The 13636-nt window shown below is 36.9% G+C and overlaps 1 protein-coding gene across 7 annotated transcripts in view; it reads right to left on the bottom strand.

Annotated features, from left to right (window-relative positions):
- Positions 1-9258, bottom strand: part of ETV1 (ETS variant transcription factor 1) — a 96793-nt gene extending 87535 nt beyond the window's left edge. Inside the window, exons 1-5 of one of the 7 annotated variants that reach the window (XM_054558987.2) lie at positions 7989-8550; positions 7694-7890; positions 7431-7562; positions 6510-6597; positions 5065-5112 (exon numbers count right to left, since the gene is read on the bottom strand). In XM_054558987.2, coding sequence (XP_054414962.1) covers positions 5065-5112; positions 6510-6597; positions 7431-7475 — 181 coding nt within the window. In that variant the 5' untranslated portion in view covers positions 7476-7562; positions 7694-7890; positions 7989-8550. 7 annotated transcript variants of the gene reach the window in all.
- Positions 9259-13636: the final 4378 nt, after the last annotated feature.

Raw genomic sequence — 13636 nt, 5'->3', positions numbered from 1 at the left:
TATAAAACTAAGGAAGAAAAAAGGAAAAGACAGAAAGATGCAAAGAAGGTTTCAAGAAAGGGAAAAGAAAAACCATTACAGAAATGCCTTATTTTTCTTGCCTATTATCCAACTATTTTTATCATAAGAATACTGTAGATTGTTTGCTGAACTTTGTAGCATTTCTCTTTGAATCAAAGAGTTAGAAACAAATTTCTTGTCAGAAATTTAAATTTTATTTCAAATAAGAAGTAAAAAAAGAAAAACCCACCTTCCTACAGTGGTATGCTGTTTAATCCTAAATTGAAGCTACAGGCCATGGAACAAAATAATCATGAGTCCACTAAGCTTGGTTTTCTACCACATCCACTTTTAACATTAAAATGATTGTACAAATGTAAAAGCATTAATTATGCAGAAGTATAAACATATTTAAACATACAAAAAAAGGAGGCAACTTTCCAATGACAAAAACACCTTTAATACTTGATTAAGGCATTATTTCCATATTTCTATATTCTTACTATAACAGTAAAGTTTTAGTTGTTGTGAGTGTCAAATCAGCTTAAATTCCTAACTAAAATTGACCTGCAGTAACTTGAAAACTTAAGGGAACCTCAGAGTCAACTAGCTGTTGTTTCTAGCCAAATATTTTCTCTAATGCTACAGAGGTCTGACTCTATTATTATTATTTTTTATTATAACATTACACACAAGTCAAAGGGAATAAAGTTATACTACAAAATGTAACAAACTGCACATTTCCTCTAACTGAAATAGAAAAGCTTAGCAATATTTTATTTATTAGGATCCTCTGGAAAAACTACACTATACTATATCAAATCCTATTTTTCCATTTTTAAAAAAACTTTTCTATTTTGTAAATAAAACATGGATGAAAAAACATTTATGCAATTCCAATGAATGTTTAGAAATAAAATATACTTACTTTATCTGCTGTCTTTAAGTCAAACTCAAATGAGAAGTCTTTCTCTCATATTTTAGATTATTTTCTAGTACAACAAAAAGAGGGGTGATAGCCCATCCTCTCCCTGCCCACACACACAAGAAATTATTGTTGTTCAATTATAAGAAATTATATGGACTTCTCTAATTCAATGCTTAATTCTAAATTCATGTTTTATGTAAACCACATAAAATAATGTAGTTTTTAAAGGCTTTAATCCTTATTGCACCAAGTGGGGGAAAATAATTCATGAGCACATAACCAATTTTATGTTCCATTAAAAAAAAGTAGGATTTCTGAAAAATAAAAATGAGTGTATTATGACTACTGTATATTGTGGATGACATTACACATAGGGAGTAACAATAGCACATATTACTTAAGAAACATCACATAATGATTTTGAATATAAATTTAGCATCAGCCATTAAAGCGAACTGAGGGGAAAGTAATGACATCTCTGCTTTTAAGTCAACCTGACTGTTGTTTGAAGGTCACATAAAACCAAAAGGAAAAAACCCTTATTTGTATGATGTAATAACCTTTGCTGTAGAAAGGTTGTTCCTGGAGATAAAACTCCTACTCGAAGTGTGGCGGCAGCACTAAACTTCACTCAATACAAAACCACTGAAAAACATTTTACCCTGAAGACAGAGAATATTGTTGATGAAAGTGAACCTGAAAGAACATCTAGACCGGAAACAAAATAACAGTCAAGAGAGCAGCTATACATTTACATCAGATATATACTGAAAATTATTATTTCCCTTTAAGTTGTGTTAGTAGGTGAGCTTTAAGAAGCAAGTTTGGAAGAATGCAATCCTTTCTTAATTTTTTACATCTTTCTATTTCTGTTCTGGATACACAAGAGGTTCCATTTTAACTGTGACTTTCAGGTTGTTAAGAATAAGACATCACCATGACGTTGATAGAATTGATATTTAAACTCACTATTTCATGGGATCAAATAATTGCAATTGCCTTTCTGTCAGTAGCAGTCTAATTCAAAAGTCAAAGAATCAATAAAGAATTGCACATAGTAAAATTATAACATAAAGCGACTATGGCAATATTTTAAAATAGGCATATTCCCTGACTTTTTTTTTTTTTTAACTACTGTGGTCACTGAAAACATTAACTTTTCAGTTTTCTTCAGAATAAGGTAATTGTTTTAAATTGTGTTTAGATGTTAAAAAAAAAACCCTTTAAATTGCAGTGTTATTTATTGGGAAATGATATTAATGTAAAGTTATATTCTCTACCAACATGTTTAAATCTCTGAATGGGAATTAACTTTCTTGGTAGAATGCAAGTGTATTTTTATAGAGGACTTTACTGAACTGAAAATACCGGTCCCATCCCCACCCTCAAACAATCCTGCCTTATCTATTCCAACTTCCCCTTAGAAATAAAACAAATTTTATAATCCATAATAATTTACCCATGACTAATCCATATGTTGCATTTGGGGTAAAATTTACGAATAGTCTTACAGAAAAAAACAAACTAAACATGCTAAGATATCATTTCACAAATATTTGAGGACTTTTATAATTTTTCAAAAACACAATTATCATATGACATATGACAACTAACTTGACTCTTATGTCTAATAAGGTTTTTAGACCTGTTTAACTTCCCAGTGGAATTCTAACTCATGGGAGAAACTTGGTTAACTGCCAATGATCTTTTTTAAAAGGGTCAAGATGTCTTAAAATTCCATGGTCACTTTCTTGGCTATGGAGCATTATGAAAAGAAATATGTAAACGGTTCATAGTCTGCCAATTTGGCAGTGTTTTAATTTCTGGATGTCCAGAAAGACATAAATGGACACATCTCACTACAAATAAACTAGGGTAATCTGGGGATCTCTTCTTAGCTAATACCGTTCAAGACGTGGGATAAGTCAAGTTAAAATATCAGTGCAAAATAATATATTTAATTTCTCAAAACAAAAAAAAAAGTGGAGTCTAGAAACAAGAAGTTAAAAAGATCTCTTTTCTCACTATTAGATTTTAAACATCACATTAACAACTTTTTGCTTACATCATGTTTAGATAAATTAACGTAAACTATTTTGAAAATGCTTAAATTATTCTAAAATGAAATCTTATCCATAGTTTGTAAATAGTAGTCCACCTGGGAATTCATATAAAACACTCATGATTAATTCCTGAACTTAATTGAAATTATAATTCTTTTCTAAGTAAAGGTCCATGTTCTTCCAAATACACTGATCATTTTCTAGGTTTATTTTTTGTAGTGCTAAATCTTCAGGTTTGATTTACAGGTATGTTAATAATCCCTGAGAAAGACTATTCTCCGCAGAGTTTTAAAAGATAAATTTGGATAAATTATTGCAATCACTTATCTGAGCTACAAGCCACAAAACAAGTCAAAAGTTAAAAAAAAAAAAAAAAGTACTGAAACTGATTATAAAATGGTAAGAGTCTGTCACAGATTCCACATTTTAAAATTCCAGGAACAGAATTGCTATGCACATTCAAAATCTGCCAGCAAGTGCACTGACTTGGAATCAATGAGATTTAAACATCTAAGAACCAACAAACCTTCCAGAACAATTAAAATAGATATTTTAAGTTATTTTGGAGAAGCAAATCAATTCTCTCATAAAGGTAATGTTCTCACAACCTTTGACTTTGCAAAACTAATAGGCGTAAGTTAATACAAGAATCTCCATGCAAATTTTCCTTGAAAAACTTATATCTGAATATGACTTATGTTGCAATAAAAAGTAATCTATTGCAGTAAGTTTCATTTACACAGACTAGCAAAATGATCCTTAAATACAGCCAAAACTTTCAGTAAGTCTTACCTTCATTAACATATAAATACAATCATCCTTTCAAAGGACTATTAGGAAAGCTATTTAACTTTAAAGATTGATAAAGATTGAAAAAGCTCTTTGGAGAACTAGACTATCAGCAAAACAAAGAAACTTATTTTACATGCTAACAGCAACTTGATCAACTGCATTCAAGACCACCGATAAAACACATCAGTCTGCCTCAAAGTAGCTACAGCAACACCTGGGTTCCATTTAAAGAGACCCACTCTCTCCTTTTTAACCATCTTAAAATCTGTTCCAAAATGTGCATGTTTCCCATATAATGTGAACACACAAATAATACTGTTATACACTCAATGCTTAAATATCTATAATTTTTCTTTGTATTTCCCACAAAACACACCATAAAATTAATATTTCACATTTTTATGCCAAATCCAAAAGAAAAATTTCAAATTATGAATGCCAACAAAAGTCCCTCAATATTAGGCATTTTTGAAGTTGTATAAAGCTTTACGAAGCAGTCTCATTTTCCTATAAAGTTGCATGCAATAAAAGATATAACAGATTGCACCACAAAATTTTAACAAAAAATAATTCAAAATAAACGTAATGCCTTTACATGTATCCTTGCTCTATTAAATAAATCCTAGTAAAACTGACAAAATAGCAAAGGTCAATTTCAACAAACATCACATGAATAGTAACACATGGAAAACATTTTTAAAATCCTCATATCTCCCATTTATTTTAAACCCATAGATTTCCTAAGTATTAGATACACACCTAACGTTCTGTGTTGTGAACAAGGTGGAAAGAAGACACTTGCACTTAAATCTTGAAGCATCCCGTCCTGATGAACCCAGAGAAACTAATTTCTGCCATCAGAAAAGTCCTCCACCAGAACACCAAATAATGATATGCGCTGCTCTAAAGGAAACAGCAAGCCAGCCGAGTTCTGGCTCTAGGAGGTCTCTGGAGGTACAATAATATAAACCTGATCAATTGCAATTAAAATCTGAACAGAGGCTTAGAACTTGAAGTCTTGGTGCATTAGTTCTTGCCAAAAGCAGATGTGATTGTGAGCTGGAAGCAATTTCTCCTGGTAATTTGTGATGACACTGGGTAGTACAGCCCCAGAGTCCCCAAAGACAAACTCATCAGAGGCTCTAATGCATGCATGACACATGAGGTGGCTCTTTTAGAGCTCAATTAATTGGGCTGGATATTAAGACAGCAAGTTCAGGACTTCTTTTTTTTTCTCCTTCTAGAGTTGCTTTTCCCCTTTTAAAGCAAATTTTGCCTTACCTTCTGCAAGCCATGTTTCTTGTAATTGACTTAGATCTTGAAAGAGTTCTAAAAAACAAGTCAAAGACATGAACATAAGATTTGCAAATCTTTAGTCTTCATTAAATGGAAATGTTTGTCATGAAATTGGTATTAAATATAAATTTAATTTCAAGAGACGCAGTCAACATAAAAATAAAAAAAGAGGCATAACTTAAATATCTCAATAATAATGCCTACTTTTCATGCCTATTAAGCAACTCTTTAAGAAATTATTTTAGTCAACTAAAGAATAAAGTCAATCATCTTTTCTTCTTTTTAACAAACGGCTTAATAAATAAGCTCAGGGATACCAGAATTCACAAAAAGGCTGAGGTGAATGTGTGTCTATTCACTGAAATCTTTCTTAAATATATTTAACTCTTGTTAAAATAGTAGTAGGGGGAAGATTAGAAAGACTGAAAAGCATTTTATTTATATCTTCTGAATCTTACATAAAATATATAATGGTACATGGTACAACTGTCAAAGTATTATGTTTTCAACTTTAATACCTCAAAACTAAAAGAAACCACTTCAAATACAAGTTTTTAGAGGAAAATTTCTACATTAATAGGTTTATAAAAGTCAGAAAGATAATTCTTTGGCACCAGGTTATCATCAAGTTCAAAACTATATGGTCATGTTAGGGAGGGAGGGAGGGAGGTATTTAAATAGTACGAAGATTTGAGGAAGTTGCAGAATTCAGTATATCTAATTAAAATTGCCAACTAAACTTTGATAATTAAATCGAAGTATATTAAGTTTATTATGAATGTCCTCATATGGCTAAAACAATTTGTAACATACTGACATCCTAGCAACAGTTCATAAAAAGAATCTGCAAACTAATTTCCCAAATAGTATTATAATTATTAAGGAGGCCTTAAGTATGATTCAGTGAACACATTATGGTCGATAAACAAGGTATTATGACCTCACAATTTAGTCATCAAAATCACCCTTGAAAATTCTGTTAATAGTAGATGGTTTTAGTGTAAAGGAGGTGGGAAACCAAACAATCACTAATACTGTTTAACTTGTAATAAAGAAGAAAGAAGAAAGTAAGCAGTGTACATAGCTGCTGAATTTGTCCCACTGTATTGGATATTTTTAAATTGTTATCTTAGTGAATGGGGTGAGTTATATGCCATATGGACAAAGGTATTTAAACACAAAACTGATTAAAAGAAGGTTGTCATTGAGAAGTTTTTATTTCCTTCTTTCATTAGTTTGTGATAGGACCATAAAATAGTCTCCCATGCAAACTGCCACATTATGTAAATCGTTCCAAGTTAAAGTCTTAATTAAATTCAGTAATTTCAAAGTTTATTATTTTTAAGATAAGACTGAAGTGCTCCTTTTCTTTTAGCAGGGTGGAGAGTGTAGGTAAAAAAATGGGGGTTCAGCCCAAAATCAAACCTCACCTTCTGAATCATGAGCCAGATCTCTGTTAATGAATTTTCTTTTCCTGACATTTGTTGGTTTCTCGTTACAATTTCTCCCACGCTGACTCTACAAAGGGAAAGATAAAATCCTTTAAAAGAATGTAAACCTCAGATCACACACACGCACACGCGCGCGCACACACACACACACAGACATGCATACATAAGTCTAATGGATCTTCTCTCTGAATAGAAAAATAGAAGTCCATAGTATCAACTCTAATATTCATTTTCTCACTTATTTGACAGTGAAAGCTTATGTTAAGCAGGCAGGGAGAGTTGCTTCCCAGTGCCGATCTTAGCACATTACTACTTATCAGTCATATATTCATGGTATCTCAGCATCAAAACAACTTTAGCATTTACAGTTAAAGTTGTTTTTAGGCTGGTTCAATGCTAGATTAAAACAGTGGATTTTATTCTCTCTTGGACAGCCCCTCCTCCCCACCCCACCCCCACAAAAAAAAAGCAAAAAGAGTAGAGAAATAAAAAAAAAAAAAAGAGAAAATGAGAAAAAGAAAAAGAAACAAAAACACCCCATATAAACAAAAAGTGTCAGCATTTGTCTCAACTTCATTCTTTTCAATGTGGCAGACAAACCCAGCCAAAAACTTTGAGTGCAGCAGCTGCTGCTGCCCTCCATCTCCTCTTCCACTCATCTTGGGCACTTTAATCAGAAAAAGGGGTCTTAAAAACAAAACTATGCCTTATCCAAATCACTGAAAGGTAAGCTCATTTTGAAGACTGGGCTTCTAGAAGCAGAGTCGCCCTACAGTGGCAACAAAGCAGATAAGTATCTGCAATCCCAACCCCCGTGCCCCCTCCCTTCTCATTTTCTCCCTCTCCCCACCCCCGACGGAGTCAAGTTTATAAACAGCAACTTTCAAACTGATCACTCACATTGGTGACCATGTAAGGCACTTGCTGGTCATAAAATCCATCCATGCTGCTGCTCTTCGCAAATCTCAGCTCAGTATTTTATATTTTGAGCATTTAGCTGGAGATTTCCTCAGGATCTGGACTTCTATCAACCTAGAGGGGAACAAGATGGCTTTTAGGCTTAAAAAAAAAAAATCATGAATGAAGCTCTTGAATTTGCATAGCTAATTACCCTCCGACAGTCCCATTCACAAAAATAACCCTCCCTACACCGCCTCCTTCACCTGGATCCAAAGAGAGCCAAGAGAGTTCACAATTTACATATTTTCGGTAGTAGCAAAAATCCGAACAAGAGGCGATGTATTTATTTACACTCTCGATGTTTCCCTGTGCGGTCGGTGTACCCCGGGCAGCTCTGATTCGCAAACGTGTGCAAAACTAGCAATGGCGATCAACGAGACTTGCTTTGCACCTAACGGGACTAAAGAGACGGAGACACCTCTTTCATCAGGATAGTTTTTGCGACCCACAACCATGCAATTATCTGGAGAGACATAAAAAGTTGTTGGAAAGACCCACCTGAAGGCCACGCTAGGCGAAAGGCTGCAAAAACTTCCCTCCAAATTTAATAAAAACATTAATTATAGCCCAGCACTTCCCCCTTGGAAGCCGAAAGCGCCTCTGACAGAGCTCAATTCGGTGGTTTTTCCTCTACTTCTCCTCCAGGGGCCTCCAATCCAAACTGATGGATCGCTGCCTCCCATTGGCTCCGCGTCTCTTTCACAAGATCAGATTTCGGGCTGTCAATCAGGCGGCTTGCTGCCCCTTCCCGCGGGTCTCCCTCGCCCCTCTGCTCTAGGGGGTGCTCGGCCGGTAGGCGCTGGGTCCTCAGCCTGGAAGCGCCACGGAGAGACTCGATTTCCTCTGTAACCTGCTGCTTATTGTTAAGGCGCCTGGGGATACTGAAACCGTGTGTTTCGAGTCGCCAGTTCCCATTATTGGGGTGTTAGGTCCACTATTGGGCTGGTTTCCTTAAAGCACTGTTGTGCGGTTCTGGTATACACTTAGAGGCACGATCCACAAAGCCCGTACCGCCTTTTTCAGCCGCCCTCCCCTCAGGATCTCCAACCCCTCTACTCTTGCCCTGACTAGGAGCTCACCTCGCTCTCTATCCTCATTCCCACTAAGCTCTTGGCCCAATTTATTTTCCCGTTTTTCAAAACTCACCATCACCATTATGGTTTATCAAAACATTTTTTTAAACAGTCATCCTCAACTAAAATTAGATCCTATCGTTCGTGGGACAGAAACATAAAGAATCTATAAGGAAGGCACCTAGGAGATGCAGAACTGCTGATTAGCAGAGGTCGTGATGGGAGGACAACAGAGCAAGCTAGGTGAAAAAGTATAAGTCAAAATTGTCCCTACGTGTGCACTGGGAAAAGGTACTTCCAGTCCACTGTGGCTGTGGGGAGTAGGAGAGAGGGATTGGGGTTGCTCGTACATCCTAGGACCCGCACGTTTCCTGAGCTTTTGTTATGTATACACGGAGGCGGAGGGTGTCACTTACTGTACTTGACGCTTTCACTTCCTCTCCAGCTTTTAAACAGCCAGACCCCAGGGTTGGGGGCGAGCGGTGAGATGGCTCGGGTTTCAAGGACAATAACTAGGACGTTAAGAAGTGAGGGCTGCATCTCTGAAGCCACTTGCCCTGGTCCTCCTATGGGACTCAGAACAGTAAAGCGTCACTTTAAGGAGCCAGTGTCCAACAGCGGACGGGAGGCCGCGGGGATAGGACCAGGGACTCGATGCTGTTGAAATTCATTTGTGACCAGAACCAGTGACCAAAAGACGTTTCCGGCAGCTGTTCCGCCCGTTAGGAAACGTGCTGCAGTTCTCAATTTCTATTTGAAAGTTTCCTTCCTTAAATAGAACGTTATGGAGAGACATTAAAATGGAGTGTAAGAGCGCACAGCACTCAATCCCAGACCTGGGCAGGAGAAAGATCTATTTAAAAAACAAGCAAACAAACAAACAAAATCAACACTTATTACTGGGAAAACAACCAATAACTATGGACAGCAAAGACAGACCCCGCGCATTCCCTGAAACTACTAAATCGGAGTTCACAACGCGCGCACCTATAAGCATTTTGAGCGGGAACTGCATTTTAACCCCGGCCAAGTAGAGATTCCAGGAAGCGCCTGGGCCCCGAGGCTGGAACAATGAAGCTCATGGGTACTATCTGAGGGTGCAACCAAGCCAGGGGTCAATAACAAGGGTGCTCCACCACCCTGCACTCCTAGAATAACCCAGAGCCTGTAATCTGAGCAACAGTTTCCGAAGACCTTCTCTGCAGCCCGAGCCTGACGGGTATCCAGGGTAACCGCGAGGGGGCGGAGCTTCGGGTTAGGTCCCGGCGAGGTTCTTCCCGCAGCCAATAACGAGCCGTAAATCCCCAGCCCATTGTTGTTTATTGCTGACCCCTCAGCGCTCCGCTAGGAGATTGGCCGCTTTAGGGAAGGGGGCGGAGTCCCGCCCGCCCCAACAGCCACCTTTCGTCTCCATTCACAAAATTCCGGCCCTTCTTGGTCACGTGGTTGGGGGCGTGGAGGGGTAGAGGAAATGACACAACAAAGGCCCAAGTATCCCAAACCACAAAACTTTTTTCAGCTCGCTGCCTCCTCTTTGTCCTGTCCCTGAAACAGATACTAGATGAGGAAATAGAGGTTGGGGCCTGGGAGTACTAACAAGAGAGAAAAAAATTAAGACCGAAATTAAAGGAAGGCTCACGTGGGGATAATTCCGGCGTGCAGTGCTTAGACAGTTTTGCACTAGAGGAAAGAAAGAATTGAGAGTGGGGAGAAAGTCTTAAGGACTGGGAACTTTTGCTTGCTGCTTCAAGTCATTGCTTTTAAAGGTGCAAACTGTTCGACTGTAGATGGATTTCAGTTTTTTCACTTAACATTCTGTAATTTTCTACCTTTTTTTGTATCCCACAGTGTCTTGTTAGTTTTTTAAAGCTTTTATGTATTATCAGTATTATATATTTTTAGGAATATTGATGGTTTTCGCTGGCTGATAGTTTTAGTTTCCATTTCCAAAGACTTCTCACTCCTTCCCAGGCCCCCATAAGCTCTGCGCCCCTTCTCCCTCCCTTTAGTGGACTGGCACTCTCAGGCGCTGCGCTGTCAGCCTCAGATTTTACTACGTATTGCGGTGGCTTCATATTTTCCCTTTTGAGTTCTTTAAACGAACTCATATCTTTTAACTCTTTGATCTTCATAGTAACTGAAAATGATGTTCTCGTGTGAATAAGCAGCTAGTCTCGCTACAGCTCGGTTTTGTTGAAACAGCCTAAAATTTTGAGATAAATGTGTCTCTCTTGCCTGTGAACGATTGAACCACGCTCTTTTCTTTCTCCCACTTTCTCTTCTGTCCTTTCTCTGCATTGATACTTAATGAAACACTATCTCTTCTGTCCTTTCTGTGCCTTGATACTCAGTGAGACACTAGCTTCTAGTTTGGCAGTTGTTTATCTTCTGTGCTTGGCACTGGGAAAAACCAATAGACCCAGTTGCTGAAGACAGTGGAAGGGCTGAAAATTTGTTTTTCAGAAAATGTAAGATCTTGGAAAATATCTGCAAAGGCAGCTGTTCTGTCTACAAGACAGGAACATAAAAAGCTGGACAAAAGTTTCCACTACTTTTTGAGAATGTCTTTAAAACATCAGTTTAGTAAATGCCAGTCCTTTTGAACGGAAAATTTCATTTTGGCAGGATTTCAGGCATAGAATGGCAGAGCAGAGGCCAAGAGGCTTTGACATTTATTTACTTGTATTTTGAAATCCCATTTGGATTTTGAAATAAGAATTCTTGAGAGAAAGCTACCCCCCTCCAAAAAAAAGTCCATTTTTGAGTTTGGAAAGTTTTTAGGTTGCATGTAAAACTATTTGAATTTTTATATTTCCCTTGCTGTTATTTAATAAAGTAAAATAATATTCATTAGTGACTTCTCTACAGTTAAGTTACTATGGCATTATGCTGAAAATGCATGTTGTTAAAGAAAGTGAATTTCTAAAAGCAGTTACAGAAAGCAAACAAGCTAAAATGGCGCTGCTTGTTTTAAATGGTTGCTATAATTAAAATCAAATGAAGTTTGCTCAGAATTGAGTAGAGTATTAAGTAAAACAGTAACTTTTAAAATTTGTTGTATTAAAACAGTACATAAGGCAATTGTTAAAGATCTAGTTTGCACAGTTACATCAAATAGATAAGAAAAAGATATAAAATTAAAAAGCAAAATTGACCAAGAAAATGAACAAGTGAAAATAATTCCAAAGGAAAACATAGAGTCCTCACAGGAGGGTGAAAGATAATCAGTGGCTTTATGAACACTGTATGTGAGGAGTAGCACAAATTTGAGAGGAGGGTGGAGTCTGGGAAGAAGGTAAGAGTATCAAGGAAACTGATACTATGTAGATGTACCCTCTCTCACTCTCAATACTGCCATTTTCAGCTGGTGAGTATATGTAAACTCCCTCAGGTAGAGGAATTGCAAACAACTTACAAATGTGGAAAAAAAAAACAAAACTTTTAACTGCCGCCCAAATCAGTACATTACACTGTACACTTAAAAAATAAAGAATTTTTTTTATTATTTATTTATTTATTTATTTATTTTGAGAGAGAGTCTCGCTCTGTCACCCAGGCTGAAGTGCAGGGGCACAATCTCAGCTCACTGCAACCTCTACCTCCTGGGTTCAAGTGATTCTCCTGCCTCAGCCTCCCAAGTAGCTGGGACTACAGGTGTCTGCCACCATGCCCAGCTAATTTTTGTATTTTTAGTAGAGATGGGGTTTCACCATATTGGCCAGGCTGGTCTCGAACTCCTGACCTTGTGATCTGCCCACCTCAGCCTCCCAAAGTGCTGCGATTACAGGCGTGAGCCACCGCTCCCTGCCTTAAAGAATGTTTTAACTCATTAATTTGGAAGGAAGTTTCTAATATACTTAGAGTTGGATCCTAGGATAAGGGCACTCATGTATATTGCTGATTGGAATGTGACTTTTTGAAACCTTTTTAAAGTAAGCTTACAATGTCTACTAGACTTTAAAATGAACATCTATTAGACCCTAAAATTATATCCAATAATCCTCATTTGGGAAATCTATACTACAAAAATAAAAGCAATGGTGCATAAAGACATTTATTGAAATATTAGGTACCACGGAAAAAATCTGGCAGCAACTTCAGTATCCACCAATAAGGAAATGGATTTGACAAAGTATGATACTCTTATAGTTCGGAATTCAATTATCGTTATATACCTGTTAAAAAGTATGCTATATGGTTGGTTCTCAAATTTGAGATTATATAAGACACTCCTTGTTAAAAAGTGACATCCCTGGGTGGATTCATAGAGTTTCTGATTCCGTAGGCTTGAGCAAATCACATGGGAATTCTGTTGCAGGAGGTTGTGTTGCAGTTAGTCTGTCAATATTTCTTTGAAAAACCGTGAGTTGAACTTTTCCTAACAAGTCCAAAAGGAAGCCAGCATTGTGTGCTAGTCCAGACCCGTTTTGCTTGACCCACATAATGTTGACCCTCATGGGAAAGTTATTGCCAACATTCAAAATTCATATTATACATAAAAATTTAGACTTCCATTGCTTGAAAAATTAAAGAATATGATAACACCGGGCCTAAATTCCCACGTAGCAACCGTCAGCTGGAGCTGATGTAAAGGAGCTGATGTTCCTCATAAAGAAGCATGGGCTTACAGTTTTGCCATGGTCTACATTTTTCCCCAAACCCTGTTTGTCTTGTTGATGTTACCTACCTTACCTCTGAAATGATTTGCATGCAACTATGATTTACATGTGACATAGCATATTGAATGATAATAAAAGCAAGAGAATATACAGTACCATATATTCTGTTTTTGTTAAAAAGAAAAAAATAGTATACATAAAGGTGTGTGTATATACACTTACACCACTTACACATATATATGTAGTCACAACCTTTTTTTTGTTATTGCCCCAAGGAGCTTTTTTAGACATTTTTATGCCTTATCACCTCCTTCTCATTATATTTTAATACCACAGTTTTACTGTGTATCTGTTTGTGTCCTGTAGTCCTTTAGAGTGTCACAAACCATTATAACACCTAAGATACATCCCTTCAAGAACCAGTTTTCAACACTTAGGGGTAATATCACCCCCA

Source organism: Pongo abelii, chromosome 6 (assembly GCF_028885655.2).
Source record: "Pongo abelii isolate AG06213 chromosome 6, NHGRI_mPonAbe1-v2.0_pri, whole genome shotgun sequence".
In the NCBI taxonomy this organism is placed as follows: domain Eukaryota; kingdom Metazoa; phylum Chordata; class Mammalia; order Primates; family Hominidae; genus Pongo; species Pongo abelii.
This window is presented reverse-complemented; position numbering and strand designations above follow the sequence as displayed.